Below are 25,802 nucleotides of genomic sequence, written 5' to 3'. Positions count from 1 at the left end.
TAAAACAAGGAGAGCAGCAGTTGCCAGATCCCAGAGGGAGGCTGTGAAGACTCCTTTGGTGCAGGAGATACTGTGAGCATAGAAACAGCTTTCTGGAAAAGAGAAGCCATTCTCCAGTGACCTTGCATCCTTTATTTTTCAAAAGGAAACACTGATCTTTGGCTACTATAGGAATCCCACTGAAGCTTGCCAGTCAGTGGTTATAAAATTCTGCAACTGGCTCCTGGTTTCTTGTTCTGTGAGAATTTTTTCTTCCCACAGTGAAAAGCACTTAACTGTAAACTTTGCTGTAAACTTACTGTAAAATCCATTGCCTTAAACATGTCTCAGCAGCGGGTCACTGGACAGTGGAGAGTCAGAGTAAGCTGTGTGAATACTCTGGGCATAACCTTGCTGATGAAATAATGATTAGTGGTTTCATGTTGCTTGTTCTTCACAGAGGCTGATGAACTTGGTTAACAACCTGACAGCCACACCAGGTAGCAGTGCAATATGCATTTGGCCAGTTGGAAGACACATTTATTTTCTGGGATTGCTGTTCAGTTTTTATAGCGTGGGAAAGAGGTCTGAAGCTGCAATAGATTTTTGTTTGTTTGACAAATGTAGCAGAAAATGTTTTTCTGAAGCGGTAGTTTCCCATAATCCCACTCCCTATGCAGGTGTTCCTTGTCTGAGTGCATGAAGTAATGTATCTGTGTCTGTGCTTGTGCTTGGTTGGTAGTTCCTTTCCATTTTAGCCTGCCAGGCTAGTGCATAGCTCTTATTTGAATATCATCTTGTAAATCACTGAAAATATTTGTCAGGACTCACAGTGGAAGAGCACAGCTTGAGTATAGTTTTAAGTGAGCTGAACCCTGAAGTTCATCCCCAGCTTGGTCTTACTTGCTGAGTATACTTTTATAAATAATATCTGTGGAGAAGGGCATTAGTTGGAAGCCTTGTAAAGGTCTTTCTGTATAAATTTCCTAATCCTAATGCCATAAGAAGACATCAGACAGGTCTGATCTTCTACCTGAGTGATATTTTTTCCTCTCTCTTGGTCGCATGTTACGGAAGAATCCATCTTGGTCCTGGGTACTCACATAACCTTTACTGCCATTGATACTTTTGCCTTCTAACTTGAGCACTCTAGAGATGGGGAAAACCAAGGGACTTCTCTCAGGTCACAGGAAGGCTCCTTGAGCCCCAGTTCCAGATCCATGCCTTGACTGCTCACTCCCAATTCCTGCCTGGTACACCAAGTGTACCGTCTCCTGTGAGGGTAGCGTGTTGCAGAGGGAGACATGAAAGAGGGAGAGATAAAGGACCAGAACAGCACTGAAATTCAGGTGCTGAATTACCTTGGTGGATCTGGCCTGAGTGATGTATCAGAGGTGATAAAAGAAAGTAAAGAAACACCTGACCTGCTCTGCTTTCCTCCACTTTGATAGGTTATTTTTAAGGAGCTCCTTGAACTGCAGATGGCAGCATGTGATGCTTATTTGCTTTGGAAAAGGAGGAAAGCATGTACTGGTCATCCTTCCTTTTGGAGGATTGCTGCCTTTACCTGTTATGGCAGTTCCTTTCTTGACAAATACACACAGAAAAGGAAAGGAAAGGATGTTGTGGAAACCCTGCTCATGTAAGAATGTTCACAAGTTATCAAAATAAAATCTGCAATATCTCCATGCTCCTCTTGTGCTTGAGGGATTGGAGTGCACATCTACAGGAAGATTTTTAGGAAGCCATAGGCATTTCTGCCACCCTGACATGGGGAAGGGAAGCTGCTTGTTTCATTCACAGGATCTGTGGAAAGAGTAAATGGAGTGATTTAGGTCTTTTGCTTTGTAGGAATGCCTGAACTGCATGAAACTGTGGATTCCTTTAGCTCTACCCAGCTGTGACAGCTGTCAAAAGGAAAGAAAAGAGCAAATCTAGAAGGATGGTTTCATGGCATGGGGGGATATTCCTTCAGCCTCCAGCAGTTTACATCTCAGACTTTCCAATCCAGAGAGGATATATTTGTGTTTTATAAGTTTCCATGAACTGTTCTGTAAATCCAGTTTCTCCTTGAGCCTGAGTGACTCTTAGGAGTCCATAGAGTCCCACAATGAGCAATTTCAGAATTTTGCTGTGTGTGTGAAGAGCATCTCATTTATGTTTTGACTCACATGCTTGCTAACTTTGTTGGCTCACAGTTCTTGTGTTGAGTGTTGTGCAAACAAATCATCCACTCTTCACCCATTGCACAGCACTCAGGATTTTGAAGAGTTTTTTCTTATCCATTCTTGCTCTTCTTCTTGGCCTACTTCATTGCTTCTTACAATGCAGCTGTTCTGTACTTGTGATTGTACTTGTCCTTTCTTTCATTTCTTTACAAATCTTCTGTAGCCTTAATGGGAGAGAAGAAATAAGGGTCACAGTGGGTGTTTGTGTTCTCTTCAGTGTCCTTGGTAGGTTTCTCACACCGAGTTTTCCTTTGGATGCCTGTCAGAACCAATTGTGATACTGTCATTAAAAACCTTATCATCTGAGATTGTGTTCCTGAGCCCACGGAGCAGTTCCACGTCCAGTCTTATGTTGTAAGTCAGTAAAGTTAGGAACATTTCTTTCTTTGTGCCCATAATTTTTCATTTTTTTTCTAAAAATACTTTTATCTGTCTTTTTAAAGCTTGAGCTCAGGGTTCTGCAGTCCTTCATGATCTGCCTGCATTCTTTACTACTAATATCACATCAGCACCAAGTTTTCTGTCACTGTCACGTTGTCTAAGTGTCATTTTGAGTTGTTTGAACAGCAGCTGTTTAGCACAGAGCCCTCACGTGAAACCACTTTTTGTTTCTGCCCTCTGGTTTTTGTCTGCTGGGTCTTGTCATTGATCCAAGGCTTTTCCTCTCCCTCCACTGCAGTGCCTTGATTTCTTTGTGCAAGCTGAATCCCAGTGGGAAGTCTAAATGTCTTGCATTGGTTGAATCTTCCTTAATCACTTGCTTCTTGTTGCCCTCGGGGAACTGCAGAAACTTTCTGAGCAGGTCTTCCTTTTACACCTGTTGGTTCTTAGCCAGTATGTGTTGTTTTCCTTGTCCCCCTGATTATGGTCTTTATTCTGTTTTTGACTTAGCACAGAGCCAAGGTTTTTTGGGCAGAACCTTTTTTAATAATAGCTTTCTCTGTGTTTCTCCAGTATTTTACAGTCCTGCGGTGCCTGTCTTGTAGCTGTCAGGTACCATTTGCTGGTGTGAAGGAGTATGGATCAGAGCATTCCTGAGAATTTAATAGCCCATGTGCTGTACTGCATTATCTCTGCTCTCTGGCGCTCAGAGATTTGCAGCAGGCTGTGAAACTCCTATCTCTAAATTCTAGTTTAGTTCAGGAGTAGAGTGGTTCAGAGTGTTTGCTAATTCATAGCATGCTTGGTGACTCATAAAAAATGAATAGGTGAATTGGAGTCCCATTGTAGTGGGGGTGGCTAGTTGCCTTTGTTGCCTTTGTTAATTTCCATTACCACTCTTGATCCCAACTTTGAATTTCTCCTTTTCCCTGAGCAGTAGTTCCTGTATTCAGAATGAGGCTGTATAAAGAAGGCTTTTATCCTTTCCCTCCTGTCCTTCACCAGCTGTTGATTGTTGCATAGAGATAAAACCTCATAACAGAAAGGCCTTATAAAACATGGTTTAAACCTTCTTATTCTGGCTAAACTAACCTGTTAAGTTCCCATGAGAAAAAGAATTACAAAAATAAAAATCAGTTTACATATGAGAAAGAGTTTGCACCTACAAAAATAAGAAGTCTATCCTGTGAGAATCCATGAGGAAAAAATATAAACTATCTGGAAAGAAAAAAATTTGATCAACGTGCATTAGCCTTTACCAACCAATCAGCTGAGTTTCAATAATTTGCTAACCTATTAAATTCAAACACGGTACCTTCTAATACCATATAAAAGTTAGCTGTGTTAGCTATGCATAAAGATTCAGCTATTCTACACGAAGAACCAAGCATCTCCTCCTTCTCATTTCTATCTCTAATGCAGGGCTACAGCGACAGTTGATAAGGACTAAGTCCCCGCTGTCTTCCTGAGGCTGGGTTGAAAGTGCTGCCCTCCGAGGAGGCCGCAGCTGTGGAGCTGAGTGGGTGACCACGCTGCTGCCGGGTTACTCTCCGCTGTTACTCTCAGCTGTTTTGCTCTTGCAGGTGCCCAGGTGAGGTTTGTGAAGTGGGCGCTGTGGTACCACGGCTACGGCCGGCCCCAGCTCCAGCGGCTCCCGGCCGACGGCTCCGCGGGCAGCCGGGAGCTGCTGCTGGCCTTCTCCTGGCTGCTGCACAGCCCCGGCCTCCTGGAGCAGCTGCTGGCTCGGAGCAGAGTGCAGACTGGGGACGAGACCTCTGTGTGCACGGTGAGCATGCTTGTGTCCTTCCACCCCCCCTGTCCACGAGTCACCTGTGACAGCAGCTGTGTCACCACCAGTGTGGGGTGGGTGCTGCCGTGGTGCCTTGCCAGGTAAGTGACTTCAGCTTCAAAAAAGGCCAGTGTCTATTTTCTTTCCATTCTCTAAGCTTTCTGTGTGCAAAGCTTAGGGGTTCTTTCTCTTTATCAAACTCCCACCACCCCTGCTTGAATTCCCTGATTCCTGTTTCTAGTACAGCTGAGGCCACTGTGGAGGTAAGTGAATCTCTTCAGTGTCTCTGCTTCTGGGTTTTGGGCTCCCAGTGTAGCGAGCGCGGGTCTCCAGGACGGTTTGGATGGATGAGAGATCTCTGAAGTCAGGTCTTAGAAGATGTGGTTTATTAAAAGGGGTGAAAGGCCCTGCTTGGAGTTGCCAGGCGCAACTCGTGGCAGGCCCAGGGAGAGAGGGAGAGGGAGAGAGAGGGAGCGAGGGTTCCAGGTGAGGGTCCCAGGAGAAGGTCCAAGAGAGTGTCAGGTCCCTCGGGCACACCTTATCAGGGGGCTTCAAGGTGGGCTGGAGCAGGACTTGGGCCAATGGGGTCACAGATACCTGATACTTCAGGTGAGGGTCACAGGTGTGGGATGAACCATACATTGGGGGTGAGACAGAGCATTCCATTTGACCTTTGGACCCATCTGCAGGTACAGGGCATTGTTTAATCAGAAGGGGGATTGCTTTCAACCTGGCTATACTATTGTTTTCTAGTTATTCAGTAGTCAAGGTTTGTTATTTCGAATCTAGTTCTCATCTCAATGTCTGTATTTTCCAAATCTTTTGCCAGGCAATGATATTTATAAGGTTTTCCTATTTCATCTTCCCCAACATCCAGACTGAACTGTGAGTGGTTCTGCAGGGCAGGCAAACAGGTTAGCAATGAATGCTGGGTGTGTTGGCACTGTTGGTAGAGCGGGTAAGGGTAAGGCAAATAGTACTTTTTACAAACAGCAAGGTCTCAAATGGCAGCTCCTGCTCTTGAGGTAACTAATGACCTTTGAGAACACACTGGAGCATGTTGTTTTTTCCGTTACTAAAAGCTGTTAGTACATAGAAAGTCTGTTCTGAAGTAACCATCATCTAGTCAGACACTAATTACTGCTCAGTCTGCTTCAAAATGACAGGCTCACAGAATTTCTTAGTTTTTTGGCAGAGGACTTTGTCGGTCGGAAACCCTACCTGCTGATAATTGTGGTGTCTAAGGCCTGTAGTCTTTTCTGAACCCATATATGTTTTTTCCCTGGTTTTCTGGAGCCTTTTCAGGAGGCAGCAAAGCAGGAAAGTGAAAGTTTGGAAATCTGCAATATAAAAGCAGTGTCTTCAGAAGAAAAGCACTTGTACAAATGGAAAACAAGGGAAAAATCCTCTTTGTAACAACATTACAAGATGTATTTTGAGGAAAGGGACCACGCTTGCTGCACTACCATTATTTGCTGCACAGAAGAGGGAGCACAAGAGGCTGAGCTGTGAGTGCCAGTGCCATCTACGTCTGTGAAGGGTGTCTTGAGTTTTCAGAAAAAACACACTGCTGGAGAACTTTTTACTTTAAACTTCTCTTTTACCTTTTTCTTGTTTTTCATCTGCAGTAGCAGGGTTTCTTTTATGTTTTTTTAAATTTTTTTTGTTAAAATTGTCCTCAATTTCTGTTACAAAAGAGTGACAAGTGAAATGTGACGTGAATTCAGGGAATGGGGCAGCACCTGTGTTGTTTTCTCTGAAGGCTTTAAGTTTTGCATTTCCCAAAAAGGGATGAAAGAACTATGGTAATACAATGTTATCTCTTGTGGCCACACATACTGGTGTGTCCTTCACTGCAATTCTCACCTGCTGTACTTGTGTTTCTCAAAAAGCACAGAATGCATATTAAATGTTTTTACTCCATAACTGTCCAAAACAGTGTTTGGAAAGGCTTAAGAGTCTGATTTTTTTTTTTCAGTAGACCAGACAAACATTGTATAGATTGGAAGTTGGAGTTAGCTTGTGTATATAAAGCTCATTGTATTAATGGAAACAGTTTTTGTGTGGTGTTCATGCTGCAGTTTTCATGCTCCAATAAAAATAGATATTTACAAGGGAAAAAAATAATATAGTTACAGCATAATTAGTGGGTCTTGTGATTCTCCATCACAAGAAAGTTAAAACAAATGGAATTTTGAGGGAGAGCTCTTATATTATATTTGATCAACTAGGCATTGCAAAAGCAATAAATTCAGCCTTTGCGTGCCAACCAAATGAAGATCTAGTAATGCACTGGCAAGGATGCAAGGAGGCAGTGGTGGGTGAGGAGGAGATGGGTGGGTCACACACCTCATTTTGGTCAATGAATCAGCTCCTTGGAAACCACTGAAAGCCTGTTGTTTGTTTGTTTGTTTCATAAAAGTGTTAAGTTTTATTGTTGTTAGATATTGTTATTTGCTGGCTGTTGTTATTTTGTGAGGCAACCATGTGGCAAAGCCTGCTCATCAGCCAGTGTTCAGCAATAAAACCCCAAAAGCTCAGTGAGAGAGGGGGAAGGTGAGGTTGTTACTTTGCCTACCTGACACCTTGTAAGTTAACACACCAGACGTGTAGTCTCTGCAGTCTTAACTCTCTTCTGTTTCAGTAAAGTGAAGGAAAAAGGTAAAAGAAGAGGAAAAAGCCTTCACTGGGGAAAGCTCTGTCTCAAAAAATAGGAGAAAGAAAAGGAAATGCTCTTTAAGACAATTCAAATTATATTCTCAGTTGAGAACTTGAAAAATCTTGCACTGAATGGAATCTTTCATGATTACAAACAATTTTCCTGAGGTGAAAATGTTGCAAAACAAAAATACAAACAAACCATAAAATACATTTGGTTCTGTGCATGGCTTAGATCTCTGCCAAAATGAGCAAGGTGTGGAAGCCAGTACTTGCTGGAAAAGTACATCTGTTGGTCTACCAGTGAGAATAAATTTGGAGAGAATCCTTGCCCTTTGTCTTCATTTAAAAGGAAAGGAGTCTCAATAACTGTAGGCATAGCTCTAGTTCAAAACTGATATTTATGTGGTTTGCTTTTAAAATTTTGTCTGAAATCCACAAAGATGAATAGGGTCTGTTGTGTGAGAAGAGAGAATGGAGCTAATCCCTAAATTAAGTGTACAATCATGTTCTGACTGTTCCTTCAGCCTAAATTTAAAACAAAGCCTGCTGAATTGCTGATAATGTGCCAAATACCCAACATATCAACGGCCAATTAATTTAAATAATTTCATTTCAGGCTACCACACTCTGGCCTTTTTTTCCTTTGCAGTTCCTTAGCAACACCATTTTCTTTCCCTGCAAATGGAACACTTCCATCAGCTCTAAAGGATTTTGAGAGGTACAAGGGTATTCATGACACATGATGGACAAGGAGCTCAGGCTCTGCATGGAATTCTTAATCTTTTGATCCTGAGCTGGGAAAAGCTTCCGCAAGCTGATTTTTACATGTACTTACATCTTCAGAACCAAAAGTTAAGTGATTCCTGAAACTATAAACTCAAAGATGATAAAAGGTGGTAAGAGGTAGTGCTAATATAGGCAGAACTCAGCGTGAGGTAGTTGAGGTAAGGACAGGCATGGTTCGTAGCCTGGGGTTGTTCTGGGGGTTGGCTGCTTTTGTGTGGTCGGTAAGAGATTCCTTCAGGGCGCTTCCAGCTCGTATTTTTTGGCAGGGCAGTGCTGCAGTGTCTCCTGAGCCAGGATCCTGGTGCCTGTGGCAGGTTGCCCCAGTGAGCAGAGCTGGAGGATCCTTCCCGAGCCGTGCTCTCTTCTAGCGTGTGAAGTTCATAAACTGAGAGGGGAAACAGTTAAAGGAGCAAACTGTGTTGCTGTGCAGGAAGAGCAGGGGATCCATAATCCATGATAAACTGGGATCCATAATCCATGATAAACTTTAGAGATGGGCTGCAGCAGTTCAAGTTCTCTGAATTTACTGCGCTCATCTGTCAGCAGGTTGGTGACTCCAGGGGCAGTAAGTGAAAGTTCAAACCTTGCATGGGCCAGCTCTAGAAGAAGTAATAACTAACTCTGTTAGATCTATAAAGACTTAAGTACAATCTGAATTGGAGGCTCACATCGATGCACTGAAGTGTCTGCTTGGGAATTCTCGCCTGTTAATTGCATTAAAGCACTGCGCCAGTAATTGATGGTTTTCAAAGGCTTTTGACACCCCTTGTGGATTTCCATCTCAGATATGCACTGCTGTGATGTCTCAACGTCTTCTGTTGCTTTGCTGATCATGTACAGGCTGATTATTCTCAAGTGCCATTTATTGATTCCTATTCACACGTAACAAATCCTAGTGTACAAGACACAGCTGAAAACCTGTAGCTGAAACTGTCCCCTTCACTGAACTTGGGAGGCACACCTGGGGAGTTCTCATTCTCTCTGAGAAGCATATAATTGATATAAACTTGCCTTTTTAGCACATTCAATATTTGACTAATTCGTATTTACCTCATAGTTTAAATTTCAGTGATACCATCCCAGCTTTCTCCAAATCTGTGATGGTTTGGGCAGGTAACAGCAGTACTTTGTGAGCACATATTCTTCCTGTTTCCAGGGAGGAATACTGCCTGTACTTCTTTTATTTCTACAGCTGAAATTAATCTGTGTCCCCTGTAATTTAATTATGTGTGGAGATGTTGAGCTTTTTAAATGGGTGTAGTGATGTTATATCCCTCATGGTCATCAGGAGATGTTGTACAAACACTGGTTCTTGTTTCCACTAATTCCCTCTGTCTGCTTCTGGCCCTCTGAGTTAAATTGGATGCCCCTCCCCTTTTGTGAATTTGTAGTAATCAACAAATAGAGCTATTATGTCTCTTGTGCTTGGAATTCATGCATGTGTCTCTAGCATGCCAAAGTGAACTCAGTTTAATTACTTCTGGTGGGCAAAAATGAAGATAAACATGCCTTCTGACCCTTAGGTTTGCAATTTGATTAATCTTTTGTTTGTCATGGTCTAGTTTGGCTTGCTGGCTATTTTCCAGTATAGTGTAAGGCTTTTGCTTGGTCTAATCTTGTTGTGAACTGCCTTTCTTTTACAGAAAACTTGACAGTCACTGCTGTTCCATAAACCATGTTATTAGAGGAAAGTATTACAGTAGCAGCCAAGCTCGATGTTGCCCCTAGTAGAAAATGAGGAAACCTTGGGCACTAGTTTCAGTGAAAAGTAGTTTTCTGCATTTTTTCCATGTCTTCATCAATTCCAGCGAGGATAGAGGAGGGAATTTTATTAACCTTATTGATTCTGACTCAGAGGCATAATTACTTTCCAGATCTTTATGGGCTATATTAGTCTGTCAGCTTTCATTTTTTGGTTTTCCTTCCTTATTCCCTCAGCTTACACTTCTATTCTCTTTGTCCTTCTGTCTTCCTAGTAACTCTCACCATTTATGTTTTTGCCCTTTTTCTGCTATTACTGTTGCTGGATGCAGTAGCTGCTAAGGAACACTTTTTTTTTTTTTTTTTTAAAGCCATCTGTGAAACCTGAGCAGGATCCCTGAGGTTTCTCCTGCAGAATTTTCCTTACCTCAGTGTGGCTGACAAGTCTGTTGTAGCATACTTTGAACTTGTCATGGTACCTTCTTCCTGTGCTACACTAGAAGATGTGCAGTTACCAACGTTTGTCTTTGCTTGACACAGTGAATGCACAATTAAGAAGTATTTTTTATTTCTTTTTCCCAGACAGCATGTCAAAGTAAAACACTCTAAAAGACAAGTCTGAACTGATCAGAAAGGCTTATAATTTATTGAATGTGCTGTGTCTCTGGTAATGTCTGAATTGCTGAATTTCTTGAACTTGACATTACAGCTGACGTGTTCCTGGAGGGGCTTCAGCAAACAGGTGCTTGAGCTGTGTGAGGAGAAAATGATGAGGACTGGTGTGCTAGTAGGAAGGCTTACCATGGTCGTAGTGGTACTTTGCTGAAATCCAGCACAGGGAGCTCCTTCCTGGGCTGTTGGGATTTTGAGATGTTTCAGTGCCTCTCCTGCCCTCCAGTGCCAGGGAGCAGCCGGTGCCTTTGGTACATTCTGATTATCCTCCCAGCCTTTGGAGTTAAATGAGAACATCTGGTTTTGGTGTCACACTGTAAACAACCTGGGTCTAAGGTTGAGCGGATCCTTTGAAATAAAGCACTTTTCCCTCAGGAGGACTTTTCCTTCAGGAACGTGTGGAGAGGGGCCTGGCAGGCTCCTACCCACGGCAGAGCTCTGCCTCCCCTCTCCTGGAGGGCAGGTGCTGTTCCCCTGTGTCCCTCTAGCTCCAGCTGTGCTGTTGCTGCAGGGAGCTGCATCTTTCTGTCTCCAGGGACGCCCCTCTTGCCACACTGGAGCAAATGGCCATGGGCAAGGGGAACTACAGCTGCAGACGGGGGAAAAAAGCAGAGCAAGACATCATCTGTGCATTGCATTTCATGAGCCCTGCAGAACGCTCTCCCAGTTAAGGTCTACCCTGTCACGTGTTGGTCTTAGAATGTTTAGTTTCCACATTCTGTCTGAGTGTATAACACCGTGAGCATTGGGATTTTAATGTTCTTTTTAACCATGCAGCTCCAAAGATCAGGCAGTGCTGCCGAGCTCTTTTAAAGGCATCGTGCCTCTGCTGTATTGCAGAGCTCTTAAATAACATCCCAAATGAGTGGGGAGGGATGGGATAAAGGACTGATGTGCTCTAGTGCCTCAGGCCTGTGGCTACTGCCAGAGAGGCTTGTTTAAACAAGGCAGGCATGGGTAAGAGCTATGTTCACATTTTCTGTCTTCCCTCAGCACCTTCTCTTTTTCACTCTTTGCCAAGAGTAAGCTCTTGGGAGTGCTGTTGTGAGTAGTAATTCTTAAAAGAGGCATAGAAATTTAAAAGCTAAAAGGCCTTGCAGAAACACAGGACTTCACTTTTTTATTTTAATTGCTGAATGTGATGTGAGCATAACTTGGATGTTGTGAGCACTTATGTTTGTGGAAAACTTACTCTTCTATGCAAATATCTGGAGATTTAATTGGTATGTGCACCATGTGGAATGGGTTTTTACACCATCTATCTTTCCCTGCATAAATCTAATCTGGATCCTGCCTTGTCTAGGAGGAAATCCATTTAGTGTTGTTTATGGTGCTATTAATGAAAATAGTGCTGTCACTTTTGCATTCATCTGTTGAGATTGTTCCTTTTCACATTTTCCCCTCCTGCAGATAGATATATGGCTATAATAATTAAGAAGGCATGTCTGATACTGTTATTTCTGGCTATGGTATTTAATTAGGAAAAAACCAACAAAAAACTCTGTTCTGTTGAAAGATGTGTAATTACAGAAGTTAACATATGTTATGTCACATCAAAACCATTGTCTGAATTATGAGCGGTTCGGAACGAGTGCTCAGTGAAAGCTGCAGGAGCACTTTACCGGCTTGATTTATGTGATTGCCTTGCCTTTCCTGAGCCCTGCAGTGAAGATCTAAATGTGCTCCTACCCACCTTTGTGATACCAGGCTGTGGGCTTAGAGTAGTTAAGATCTGAGTGGGAAGTGAGTAAATATTTTCTGTCTAGACCCAGAGTCAGTCCAGTACAGGTGAGCAGTGGGCTGGGAACGTGCCCTGGAGGGTTCAGCTGGCAGTTGCTTTGTGTTGCTCTGCTCAAGGATTAGTGTCAGGGGGTTGACCTAGTGCATCTGTCCGTGGGGTTAAACATCTTATCTGTGTTCCAGCAGGCTTGTTTCTCCATGAGCAGCAGATTGTTTGCTGCTTGTCCAGATGTGGAGGCAGAGAGCTGGTGCTTGGAGGGATTTGGAAGACGCCTGGGAAGAGCCAGAGCTTGGTGGGGATGAGCTGGGCTCTGTCCTGGGCCGACAGGTGGCAGCTCACAGTCAGAAAAGAGCATCTCTGGGGGAGCCAGCCCTGCCATTGCAGTGTTTTACAGCAGTGCAGGCAGCACAGCCTTCCTATTCCATTGCCTGCATGGGGCACAGGGGATTTATTTAGGTGAGCATTCATAAGCCTTAAAGATTCAGTAGGAATAGTATAGAAAGGCTAGATGAAGTTGTGCAGCAGAGTGTTTCCTCTGCAGTCCTGCTTATGGCATATCGCCGGATCTGCAAGGAATTTTGCATTATATCAGTTTTTGGAGTTTTAGTAATTCAAAGTGTATGAACAGAGCAAGATCTACTCTGTACCAAGTCACCAAAATCCTCAAATAGAGCAAGTAGTGGAAAAAAATGCTCCCTTCTCACATGTCTGTAAACACACTGGTGCCTGTGTTGTTCTTTGATGAAGTATTTATATGATGAAGAACTTGTTTAATTTATCTCCATCCACTGTTGGTACACCTACTCTCTGATTTCTGATAAGGTGGAGTTGCTTTGTATTTCAAACCAAAAAGAACAGCTTCATTTCTGCTGTTGAAGTTGAAACTTCTTAATCTTTAATTTCTCTCTAGGCATGTTGCATGCAAGTTGTTTCCTCAGATGTATGGAATGTGACTTAAAATTGATGCAGCACCATGTCTTTTTCACATCCTCCTTTCTCCCACCCCTTATTCTTTTCCTCAGAGTACTTTCATATCTGATGGCTTTTTTCAGTTCACTGTATTTCATGACTCTGACTTGTCTGCTCAGAACAATTCTGCCAGGAGGACTTTGTCAGTGTTGGGGGTTTTTTTATGCACTTGCTGCATTGTCTATTCACAAGCCTATTCACACTTTTTGGGAATGATCTGACACCTTTTTTTAATAATGTGACTTGAAATAGCTTGGGATGGAATGTTTAGGGCAAAACTTGTGTGTTAAAGACTGAATTCTAGGCTGCCTTGCAGAAATTGTTAAATATATGCTTCTGGGACATAAACCATGTTTAGGTGTATTTGAGATTTATTTGTGGGTCTGGGGTAGGTTTTGTAGTTTGTGAGCTACCTTAACTGGGATGGTAATGGGTGGTGTCTTGGAAGGTGTATTGTTCTGGGGCTTAGCTGTTTATTTCTCCTGATCTTTTAGCACAGGAGAGCTGGTTCTGCTGAAGTGTGGGCAGGGTGATAGTTCAGAAACTGGCTTGGAGGGAGCTCGTGTAAATATATGCTTGTCACTTTGATCAGGCTTGTGCTTGCTTTTCTTACTCTTGCCAATGAGTGGATCCTGAAAAGTTCTAACAGCAATACTTGGAGCTTTTATGATAGAAAGCTCCTTTGGGGTGAGCTATGGTGGGAGTGAAATGAGGAGCTTCATTCTATCTTATGCTTAATCAGTTTTCCTAAGTTATACTGCTCAGGGGTGCTCTGGCAGGTCCACATCACCCAGTTTGACCAGAACAGCTCAGGTATCACCAGTAATGGGAAAAAACCTCAACATGGTGATGAGGGCATTGATATTTACTCATGTGACTTTTGAACTGCAAGGCTGTGGCACCAATTCCTCAAGCTGATCCAAGCATGTCCCTTCTCTGAAATGGAATCAAAGAGAAGCATTAATTGCAGCAAACAGTTTGCAAGCAAAATGCTTCTCTGGGAAGTGGAATGATCTCTTCCAAAAGTGGCATGGAGCATTCCAAGTGTGGGAAGGCTGTTGTGGTCTCTGGGTCTCTGAGCCTTGGCTGCTCTCTCTGTGAACTGGACTAAAAAAATATGCACTTCTGTATCTCAGAGTGAATGTAGGTGTGTACCTGGATTGCTGCATAGTTTAGATAAATTCACAGTGATGCTCGAAGCAAAGCCTATAGCTTGGACTCGTGTTTTAGTGATTTTTCACCCCCTGGGAGAGCAGTAAATAGTCTTAGATTGTAAAGATGGGACTGGAAATTGAGGTCACAGTATAATATGCAAGACCTTTTTTTTTTTTTTATCTTGTTTACTTTATGCCGGGCTAAGTATTTCATAGCAAAGGTAAATTTTTTGTGCAGTTTGTGAAATAAATAATGGAGAGATCCTGTTAAAAATGCATTGGCTGGCTTCCTTATTTTAATATTAATAAGGCAGGTTGCTACAATAAAATTAGCTCTGCATGGTGTTTGTCACTGTACTGCCAAAGCAATCGAGTCTAATGCCATTCCTTCCTGAAATAAATCCCCAGGAGAGCAGTATTTGTGCTGTTCTGAAACCTCTAACCAGGGAAGTTGGAATAGGACTGTAAATTACGGACACTGCAGATTTTAACCTGGGATTCCCACGTCTGCCTTTGGCCTTGTGGCTTTCTAGCTGCTTATGTGAGGTGTTTTAATGTTCTTTACATGGGGGTTTTCTCTGCTGCCGTGACTAATATCCAGCTGCTTGGCTTATCATGCTAATGGACAGCTTGCTAATCATATCTGCATGGTGTCCTGGCCCTGAAACCATCCTGTCTGGGGCAGAACAGCCTGAACTGTGGAGGTGCTTGGCTTGGACTGCAGTGTCCTAGGACACAGTGCCTTGGTTTAGGAGCCTGGAGACAAAGGAACAGAGGAAGAAGAGGAACGCTGGAGTTGGCACAAACTCTTTTTTTTTTAATTTTTTTCTGTTAAAGATGAATCTTTGCCTTTAAAAGGAGAAGCCCTTTACCAGCCCAGCACCTCTGTGATTTATAGTATTTGTTTATCTGAGCCACAGAGCAAAAGGGGACAAACCTATAATACTGATACAGTTTGGTATGTGACCAGAACAGCGTTTTTGTGCTTATAAATAATAGTAACACTCATTGTAATAGAGGCCCTGTCAGCTGGAGAGGTTTAGGTTAAAACAAGTGTTAGGGGGTTATTTGATCATGGTTGTAGACACACTTCTCTTGAAATCTGTATTTAAGGCAAGATTAAATCTCTTCATTTTACAGTTTGCATTGTTAGTTTAGGATCCAAATTGGAACTACATTCAAGCTTTGCCTGCCAACTGGATCTTTTGAAGATTTTACTGAACGTGGAAATCTGTGAAGCAGGGAAGCACATATGTTTAAATACCATCAAGGTCTGTGGGTCCAAATATCTGCCTAAGTGTTTGCTTGAAAACAGTCATGTTTCAAGTAGGCTTTTAAAATTTCTGCTTAAAAGAAATGTCTTGAGAGTCTAAGAACTGGGAGACATTTCCTTTCAGAATGGCAAGCATCCATTCCGAGTAACCAGGTCTTTGCAGTTCTGTGTTATTTCTATTTCTTATGACATGTTGTGGTAGAAACGTTTGGAATGATGGGTTGTGTTTATTGTGAGTAATTCCTATAGACTGCATGAAATGGAAAGCTTTACTTTAACTGGCATTACTGGCATCAGAAGTAAAATTACCCATGTCATCTTCCCCTTTTAATTTGCAATATGCAGGAGTCTTAGCTGAAAACGGAGGGATCTGTCGGTACATGTGAATGATCTCTTTGTGCAAGGGGCTGGGGGAGGTGGAATTCCCCGTGTTCCTGGGAAAGAGATACGACAGAAATGTGCTGCAGAAATTTCAGGCAGAAGATGAAGGTGTTGGCTGCTGTTGGGTTTTCATCTGCAGCAGAAGGAAAGTGGGACAAGATGAACAAATGGAAACTCTTTGCTTCTCTGTTCTTCCTTCCAAATTACTCTAGAAAAAGGCAAAACAAGCAAGACAGATGATGCGACTGTAGCTGGGAGTGCCTCTGTGGAGTCCTGGCTTCTGCCAGCTGCAGAATTTTTTTCTTTTCCTCAGTCCTGCCAGACGGGAAATGCTGGATGGAGAAAAGAAAATAGCTGGGCAAGCACAGGCCCACGATATTGTCCTTATATAAGTTATTGATTTACAAAATAGGGTCTCAGAAAGACGCTGCAGGAGCTAAATCTGTTTTTTATGTTCTTTGACATGTTAGAATGTAGTCAAAATACAGTTTTTCCAATCTGGGTAAAGAACAAGCTTGCTGTCTCAGGAACACTGTGTCTTCCTGGGTATGAAAAATGTAAGATGGGAGGCTGAGAAGCTGATATTTATTCCACACTTCTCTACTTGTTTAGTCTGTTCCCAGTCCTGTATTCTAATTTCTCTGTGCTGCTGGAATTGACTTAGTTTTAGGGCGATTTTCTTCTTCTTTGGCCTATATATCTTGTACGTTCACTACTGAATGACTTGAAAATATTGAAACTAATTACAACCAGTCTGGTATTCTTTCCTGCTTTCAGTGTGAAGATGAACTGCCCAACAGCCAGGAAGGCACAAGTGAAGCAGGACCTGAAGACAGAGTGGATGTTCGATACCTGCAGTGGTTGAGCGGGAGGCTGAGGTTGCAGTGGTGCAGTTTGCACGCTCAGCACCAAGAGCAATGCAAACTTTTGCACAAGGTAAATGATTCTTCTAACTCACTATGACATAGTTTATTATTTAAAAGCCTTGTCTGCTAGAGCTAAATGTACAAATTATTCTTGTTTGCTAGTTCTGCATTTTCTGTAGGTAAGAGTGAATTACTCTGAATATAAGCACCTCTGTCTTTCCCCGTGTGGCAGAGCCATGAGAAAATGTAGTATGTTCAGTGTTTGTAAGGTTGTAATTGTATAAAAGTCTCTTTTGCAGGTTGGCACATTAGTCACTTCTGCAACCACAGGCTGCTGCTGTTTTTCTCAGAAAATGCCTGGTAGAAACAAGACAGAGCATTCTGCTTCCCCAGACAAGTAGCGATGCAGAACTATAAGTTCACCGGAAATGTGGATTCAAAATGTTAAGCATAAATATTGATAGTAATAGCAAAATAAAATGAAAAATTTCTCTCCAAAGTACTAGGGGACATCTCAGCAGAACCCAAAATTTACCTGCTTTTAAATCAGGAATCAGTAATGGTCCCTACACTGTTAAGGTTCCAGTTCTCTTCCCATTTATGAGTGTTTAGGTGCCTGTCTGATCACAGATACCTGGGAGCATTATATCTGTTTAGGATGGAACCAGCCTTCAGTCCCAAATTCAACAGTGGTGGTGGTTCCAGAAACAAAAAATACAGTTCTTAAGATAGTCCTAAAAGTTATTATGTATTGCTTTCCCTAGGTCCCCTTTCTCCATTTATACCTCTTTAAATAACTTAAATGGAGCCAGCTATTAGTGTACTCAAAACCCTCACAGAAAACCTTTTTTTGAGACTAAATATGGTTTGGGGAAATTTCTTCCCAAAGTACATATAAAAAAGTTGTCAGAAGCATCTTCACCTTTGAATGAAGATGCTTTCTTGGTTTTAATCCTGTGTCTGACAGTGCAAGTGCTAAAAACTCTAATGAGGTTACATTTTGTTCTTTCCATGAACTGATTGCTAGGGCAGATGTCTGTTGGACAGCCCTAGGGAAGAGGGATCAGGTGCTGTGTGTGCAGCATCCAAAATAACCTTTGGCTTCTCACTGACCACTGCTGATGTGCTTCCCTGCTCTGGGAACAGAGGTGGCAATTCCCTCTAAGTGCCCGTGCAGTCCTTGGCTTTTTGCACTGTGATCACAGACTGTGATGGGGTTGGGAGAGGTCAATCTCAAATGAAATGATTGGCATCTTCTCCCCCTGATAAACTACCTCTATTTAAGGTATGCTGGCTTTTCTAGTAGGTGAGGCAAATGCCTCCATAACTCATCATCAGTGCTCTGATTTATGTGAGACTTGACAGTAACAAATCATTAGGCAGCTCCAGTGCCTCAGCTTGCAGTTAATGAGGCCAAGGAAGAATTAAGAGCAGGTCAGACCTGGCAGCTCGAGTGCAAACAGAGATATTCTCAGTGGTCCAGATGAGGCTCTGAGGTAATGAAGAGATGTGCTGATGGGGCAACTTGCTAAAATCTTGTTGGCAGGGGAGATGAGAGATGACGACCCTCCTGTGGAAGTTGTGCTTTGAAGTAAACTTGGACTTTTTTCCCCCTTTTTGGCTATCTAAGGCAAAATGTGTGCTAAAGTTAGGACAGTCAGACAACTACAAGAGACAGGCTAGTTATGCTGCAGGTCCCTGGACCACGATTTCCAGAATCTGGAGGAATAAGCAGGAGGGAGGCTTGTGTCTCTGTTCATCCAGTTTCCCAAAGCTGTCATTACTGCCTTCTCCAGCAGTCGTTGCTGAGTGAAACTGAAGGCAGCAGTGGTGCTGGTGGGGACTGTCACAGTCAGGGCTGCCACCATGGGGGTGCCCAGAGGAGGATGGAACTGAGCCCAACTCCTCCACATGTGAACCCACACTGGTATTATGTGTGCAGCTGTGGGAGTTCTGTTCAGAGCTGTAATAAAGTGCAGTGCTCTGATTTATATTTTAGTTTGAATTAAAAGTAGGAGAACAGAAGGGTAAATGTGACTTTGCAAGGACAGTATTACAGTGCCACATTAATGTTGGCGTTTAGGGTAACACAAAATATAACACATTTACACAATTTAACAGCTGTATAAACAATAATTGATATTTCCTGACTCTTTCTAGAGAAATTGCTTTTACTACTGCATTAATTTCCAAACTTTTAAACTATTCTGTATTAGAAGACTGAACTGACCCAGTATGACCTCTATATGAGCTGCTGCTTTTCTCTAATAAACCACAAGCACAGTATGCAAAAGGCTAATGAGTGTTATGTTTTTTAATTATGTTGGCAGATTTACAGAGGGCTTTCTCTACAAAATGATAATTACGGCTTTTACTCTCTCTGTTTAATAACGTACCAGGTTATGTGTCTCAGCTGTGGAACAATCTTATTTACTGCTCATCAGGAGCTATAATTTTTGTCAACTGGTGGCAACACTTCTGCAGATTTCATTCTGTGACTCACACGGGCTCTGAAATGCTATTTTCTCTATTTGGGCCTTTCTGAGAAGAACACAACGCAGTTGGAAAAAAAATGTTCTTACTCAGAAGATGACTGCTCTTCCTTCCACTCTGTATTTTTTAGTACAAATGTTGCTGTGTCCTCTATCTACTCTGTCCTGCCCAGCCACCTGAGGTTGGTGGGATGAAGTTCTGCAGTCCCCAAGAGAGGGAAGCCTCCCTGGAGCTACAGCTGGTCCTGTGCTGGGGATTGCTTCTTGGGTGGCCTGCCTGGCCGTTCCTCTTTGCTGGCTGCTCTGATGAGCCGCTGTTCAGTGACTTCAGCTCCCAGAAGGCATGTTGGAGCCTACAGAAGCACACATGTCCTGCTCTAGGAGGAAGACTTCCTGAGGGAAATCTCAACCTCTCTGTTTCTGAGGAAGTTTGCAGCCTGAGGCAGTGAGCTGTTGAATAACGTTTTAATGGCTTCTCAACATGGACAGGTTGGCTCGCTTTGAAAGTATAATGTAGTAAAACCATTCTAATTCCCTCGAAATTCTCAGTGGGACATATTTACCTGGTGTGCCTTCAAATACGTGGGAACGTGGAGAATAAATTACTGTGTTAAGGCACGTCTCTTGGTTCCTTCTGTTCTCTTTCTTTTTCTTTCTGTCAAGTGCCAGAAGATTCTGTCTGCCCGGGTTTTGATCCCTCTTGAAGTCAGAGGAGAGAGCAGTTGTTTTTATTTAGCCTCTGAATTACCACTTCGCCTTAAAAAATGTAAGAAGCCTTGCATGGTTTCAGCAAAACAGGAAGGAACCTATATAGTTTAAAACTTTTATTTTTGTGGGGGCTCTGTTAAATGCACTGTGCCACAGTCAGCATGTTATAAAAAACAGAGGAACAGGTGAGTTTCTGCAAAACTGATGAATATCCTGGGGTTATTTTCCATCCTGAAGTAGTGGAGGGTTAGATCAGGCGCAGAGATGATTTTTGTTTTTTTCAGGAGGTGAACATCTGATTATGGGCTGTGCATATGGGTTAGTAAGAATAAAATGATGTTAAATGGAATTCTCAATGATAGAAGAAGAGTTTAACATAACTGGAATTACCAGATCATGGTAAAGCAACAAAAATTGTTTCAATATGCTTGGAAACGAAGAGTTGTATTGTTAGTAAGAATGCAGAGCAGCACTGGGAATTACCACCTATGAAAGGAGTGGTTTCTTGTGCCCCCTCTAAGATGTTAACAATATAAAATAATTTATCTGTTAACAATGTAAAATAAGATGTAATGCAGTGGATTGGATGAGTTGTATCTATGTATCTGAGGTAGTAAGAGTAAAGGGACAAGGACAAAGTCTTGATCTCTGAATAATAGAGGGCAGGGACTGGTGCTGGGTAATTACCTCATTGTCAGTAATTTATGGGTGAGCTAAACTGCAATTGGTAGATGCATCCGTATCTTGACATGAAAAATCTACCATGTTGCTCTGGGAATTGCTACCTTGTTTATTTATATATTTTTTGTCTATTTGGTTTGACAATCTTCGCTTTTTTCCCTATGGTGAATTTGCCATTCTTTAATGCAGTAGAATTTTTTCCTCTCATGCAAATGTGTGTGAACCATGAGCAAGCTCCCTTTTCATCTTCTCTAGGTGAATTAGGCACCCTGCAGGGAGAGCAGCTTGAGTGAACACAAGGGCATTTAGGGATTGGTGCTGGAAACTCCCCAGAAGTGGTGCTGAGTGTGGGGGGCTGTGCCTACGCTCTCTTGAAGGTTAGTGTGAGGTTAAATCAGACCTGCCTCCACCTCAGGGTATTCCAGTGCCAAGGAGCAGCAGCTCGGCATGTTCTGCCTCTCACCTGCTACTTCTGCTTTGGTGCTCTTTCCCTCTTTAAGCCTTGTTTGTCTTCTATTAGGCATCCGTAAGAGATAGCAAAAATACAAATACTGGATTATTTTGGTATCCATCCAGTCTGGTCTCAGGGGAACACCTTATTCTTCTGTTGTTGCAGCTTTATTGTATTTGTTTTGGGCTTTACCAGGGATGCTGCTGCCACCTGCCTTGGAAAAGGGGCTGGAATTCACTGCTGGTGCTGGGGGCCCAAAGGTTTGGCAGCCAGAGTTACGCAAGAATGCAGCAGGGAGAGAGAGGAGTGGCAAGTGGAGAGGAAGAACATTGTGTGGGGAGGTGCTCTTTTATTTTTAAACTGGCATAGCTCTGCACATGTGACAGATGGTTGTCACCAGCAGTGAGTTTTGGGAAAGGAACGCTAAAATATTCTGAAGTTTCATGGAAGGGTTGATAATTACCCAGTGCCTGTCAACTTTAAAATAGTTGTCAATACCCAAGTGTGTGATAAAGTTCATATTAGAATAAAGGAAGAAAAGCAGGAAACATTCTCTGTCTTCTGGCAGAAATATTAATGAAATATGAGTGATTGTCTGACAAATGTGCACTGCTATCTTGTTTGGCAGCTGCAGTTACTACAGTTACAAAGGGATCAGCTCTGAATAGGAGGAATTGCTGTTTATTGTTCCCTTGACTAACTTGGGAAGCTTCTTCATCAAGTAATTGATGATACTATCACCAGTGCAGCTGGGACAAGGTCTTGGTAAGCAAAAGCCAACAGTATAGAGCAGCAAAAGCGAGCTTTACTGTAACTAGGCAGCATTTTCTACTTAAAAGAAAGAAATAAAAATTATTCCAAGAGTATACTTAGCTCAGTTAAGACTGCTGCTATCTGTGTAAATGGTTTCTCCTTTCATGCCATGCACCCAACCATGTGTACTGTAAGGAAAAAGACTTCAAGACAGGATGAAGAGAGAAACCTTCAGTTTTCCTCTGGCAGCAGCGGTTGCAATTCCTGCATGTGGTTCTGGCAGTGCTACCAGATGGACCATTTTGTGAGGTGGTTGTGGTGCCTGTTCCTCCTTTCCATTCTGGCTGTTGTGTTGGTGGTAGCGCTCACACTTGTACATGCACATTGGGAAAGGCTTTGTGAGCACTGGTCGCATCAGCCTGCCCACCCACACGGCTGTGGTAGTTAATGATCTTAATGATCTGCTCCTTGCACTGACAAATAGCTTTTAAATTAATCTCTTCCAGATCCATTTGTTCACAAGTGGCTCCCACGTGGACCAGAACCTCGGACATTTTTCTGTCACAGAAACAGATCTCATTAGACAGCCAGAGAACTACAAGCAGGTAATGTTTCTCTGTAATTCTTGGATGCTCAGTATGCTTTCCACAAACATTGTGAAGACTGCATTCCTTATAGCATTTTTTTTAATTAGTTTCCAGCAGAAATAAGGGCTTATATATTGAATTTTCAGTTTCTTCACTTATTTGTATTCACCAAATTTGGTTTGATAGAACATAAGCCCAGAGGTATCAGGGTAGGTTTTATAAAACCTGGTAGACAAGAAGTGGGAAGAGACCTGACTGAAAGTGCTGCTGGAGAAGAGGCTGGTAGAATAAAACACTCTAGATAAGTTGGCTGACTTCCTGTTGTATTCTGCCAGTAACCACATCTGGGCAGTCAGGCACAGTGTCTGCCTGTGGCCCTGCCTGAGCAAGACAGAACCTCTTAGGAAAAGATCATTTTTCCTGGTGTACTGTTTTACCCTGAAGGATAAATTCCTACTGCTCTCAATTACTCAATTATCATAGGTGTTTCAGTTCATTATCTGAAGTAGTTTAATTCACTTCTTTTAATGCACTATAATACATTTGTTTAAAAAAATCACTTTCTAAAAGTTCATTCAGTGTGAAACTGAAACAAGATGGAAATTTCAAGCTCATCCCTAACAAAATCAATATTTGGCAAATTTCTGCAGTCTGTCCAGACCTGTTTGCTCAAAGAAGATATTCTTTCTGCTGTTTGCTTAAGAATGAAAGTGGGCATTGTAAATATTCCGCACAAAGAAATTCAGGAAAGTAGATTTGAAGGTGGGAGGATAGTTTTATGTTCCAAGCCCCTAAAGTAAAGTGCACGTTAATCTTTCATTGCTGAGTATTTCTTGGATGAACAGTTCATATCCAGCCTCTTGGTAAGATTCATCTGTGTAGAACATTTTCCTGGAAAACTACTGTTTTTCTGGCCTTAAGTCAGCTTGGGATTTCTTTTTCACTTGTGCTTCACAGTGCCCCTCCTGTGGTTGGTTCAGCAGCTCAGAACACACAGCAGCACCTTGCTCTGAAGTCTGTAGTCTTCCAGATCTTAGCAAATGCCTGTAAAGGTCTGGCAAGCTGGTATTAGAAACTTCCAGCCTCTGCAGAGGGACTTTGCAATGACCTTTTTCCCCAAAGCCTTACCCTGAGTGTGTCGTGGATCTGTTGCAATAAAGCATAACGATACTCTTGGTATTTGGTTTTGACTGCTTTGGTAATGAATCATTCCAGGAGTTTTTTCTTGCATTCTGCTCCCTTTCCTGGATGCTTGCTCCAGGGGAGGCTCAGGATAAAATGGAAGGAGTTCTTCTGTGTTGTAAGCATTGTGGTTAGGTAGAGTGCTGTAGTCAAGAAGGTCTATTGGGCAGCTGTGTTGTTTAGTTAAAATCAACGAAGTCTTCCTTCCACCTTTCCCAGGCTTAAACAGCAAATACACAAAACAAAACCAGGGTGATGACTGAGAGGCAGGGAGACAGAAAATGTTTTCTTTAAATAAACTACAAGTGGCCACAGACTCCAGTCTGTGGAGACTCCAGGTCTCCAGTTTCTGGGCTCTGACAGGTGCAATCCCAAACAGGTTTCAGCTCCAATGCATGTATGTTGAAAATTCCTTTCTTATGTCGCTTACTGCTCGGACTGATCCAAAATTGGAATTATTTGTCAGAATAATCAGCTGTGAAATTCTTAACCTCTTAAAGCCCTCAAAGCTATTCAAGAAAGGTGTTCTAAGCTGCTCTCTTGAGCCTGATTCTAAAATAAACAGGAGAAATTGCAGGAAGTCATCGCAACACTTGAGTATAGGTGCTTTTGGGAGCCTTATAATTGTTATGGTCACCATTTGAATGTTCTCTGTAGATTTTGTTTCCCAAAAGCAGCTTCTGGAAGTCATATGCTCAGTATGTATGAAGAGCCTGGTACAGCAAGGTGGTATGGGCTTGAAAAGGCATTGTTGTTTTGAGTGTCACTTTTCCAGATGGATCTAATACTCCACATGCAAAGTGATGCTACATTGGAAAACGTAATAAAAAGGCTCTAATTTTCAAATATCTTGCTAAGATTAAGTAAATTATGAGTGTTTGAATGGCTTGGTTTTCAAATATTGGTGCAGATGGCAGCACTCTGCCAAATGTTTTCTCCAAAGACTGTGAAATTGTTTTTTTTTTCTTTTCAAGTAAATGAGACATTTCTTTTAATGTTACCTCAAGTAAGAGCCTGCTGCATTGATGAATAAAAAGAGCAAGCATGTCAGTATGCTTTACTGTAATGCACCTCTCTTGGTGGAGGGTGTTATGAATTCCTTCTTGTCCTGGGCATCCTTCAAAGCCCGCCCGTGCAAAGCGGATCTCGGCGTCAGAAATTTCCTATCACAGAAGGGACTTGGTCTCTTCTTTTTTAAGCCTCGAGTTCATTTTAATCAAAAATACCCTGCGAGAAAAGTTGCTCTGTTTGCATCAAAACAGGAGATGTTTAGTCTGACAGGAAAAGTGTGATAGGATACAGATAGCTGTGAAGTCAAGCTTCGCTTTATGAAATGTAGAAGTCACGCTGCTCCTTTTCTATAGAAGATGCATATTAACTTATTTAAAATGTTCTTTCCTTGGATTTTTGACTGTAAAACACTTCCAGTGCTTTTATGTACAGGGATTTTACTGGACGTTATTATTCCTCTATCATCATAAATGTCTTTGTCAGATTCACAGGGCTGGAAGTTTTCCAAACCTAATGGTTTTAATTATGTTTTTCTCTAGTGAGGCATGATCAAACTCCAACTTCTCCTGTGGTTTGGCTGTGGTTATATGTGTGTGTGTGGCTGGGAGCTGCAGGCCACTCTTTGGTTCCTGTGCTGCCTGGGGCTGTCAGAGGAGGGGAGATGGTGTTATTTCAGCTGGAGCTCAGTTTCCAGTGGAAGCACACAAGTGCCTTGGTCAGTGGGGATGGTTCTGGAGCTGTTTGCCTGAGCCCGTGCTGGAGCACACAAATTTGGGAGCTTGGGGGCAGATCATTGCATCTTCTCTTGAAAATCTCTTGCACTTAAGCGTCCTAGAATATAATCCAGAGCACCCTGAGCCTCTTGTCTTGTGATGCATTTTCCAAGCTGACGGGTACTGCTTGTGTTTAAATGGTTCTCCCCAGCAGCTGGGGTGAGGCAGGGGGCTCACCTGAAATACCTCCAGGGCAGGAATGGAGTTCTGGTCTCTGGCACTGCAGCTGATACAGCTGGAAAGCACACCTGGGAGAGCAGGCAGGTGATGTGGCCACATCTGCCCCAAGCTTTCCAGGGCAGTAATCCTTTCCAAGGATGTGGTCTCATTCCTCTTTCTTGTCTATCAAGTCCACCTACCTTAATTTTGCACAGCAGTGTTGCCAGTTCTGAAGTTTACCTTGGGCTCAGAAAAGTGTATGTTGCACTTGAGTCATTAAATTAACTTTCTCACCAAATTGTTACTGCATAGAGATCAATGAATTTTAAATCAAAGCACCTTAGTCCTTCAGTTTCCTCTGTCTCTTCATGTACTGCTTTGTATGTGGAATTCAATCTTAGGAGAGATTAAAAGTTGAAACTCA

At 42.4% G+C, this 25,802-nt stretch overlaps 1 protein-coding gene across 4 annotated transcripts in view; it reads left to right on the top strand.

Moving 5' to 3' along the window:
* TEDC1 (tubulin epsilon and delta complex 1) overlaps nucleotides 1-25,802 on the top strand; it is a 69,604-nt gene that overhangs the window by 2,788 nt on the left and 41,014 nt on the right. For 2 of the 4 annotated variants that reach the window (XM_068199208.1, XM_068199211.1), the window contains exons 3-5: nucleotides 4,172-4,374; nucleotides 16,493-16,651; nucleotides 22,173-22,271. In XM_068199208.1, the coding sequence (XP_068055309.1) occupies nucleotides 4,172-4,374; nucleotides 16,493-16,651; nucleotides 22,173-22,271 (461 nt within the window). The remainder of the gene's footprint in view (nucleotides 1-4,171; nucleotides 4,375-16,492; nucleotides 16,652-22,172; nucleotides 22,272-25,802) is intronic. The other 2 variants (XM_068199210.1, XM_068199209.1) reach the window with 2 other exon arrangements.

Source organism: Anomalospiza imberbis, chromosome 9, assembly GCF_031753505.1.
Source record: "Anomalospiza imberbis isolate Cuckoo-Finch-1a 21T00152 chromosome 9, ASM3175350v1, whole genome shotgun sequence".
NCBI lineage: Eukaryota > Metazoa > Chordata > Aves > Passeriformes > Viduidae > Anomalospiza > Anomalospiza imberbis.
Note: the sequence above shows the minus strand (reverse complement) of the source record. Positions and strands in the feature narration are given on the sequence as shown.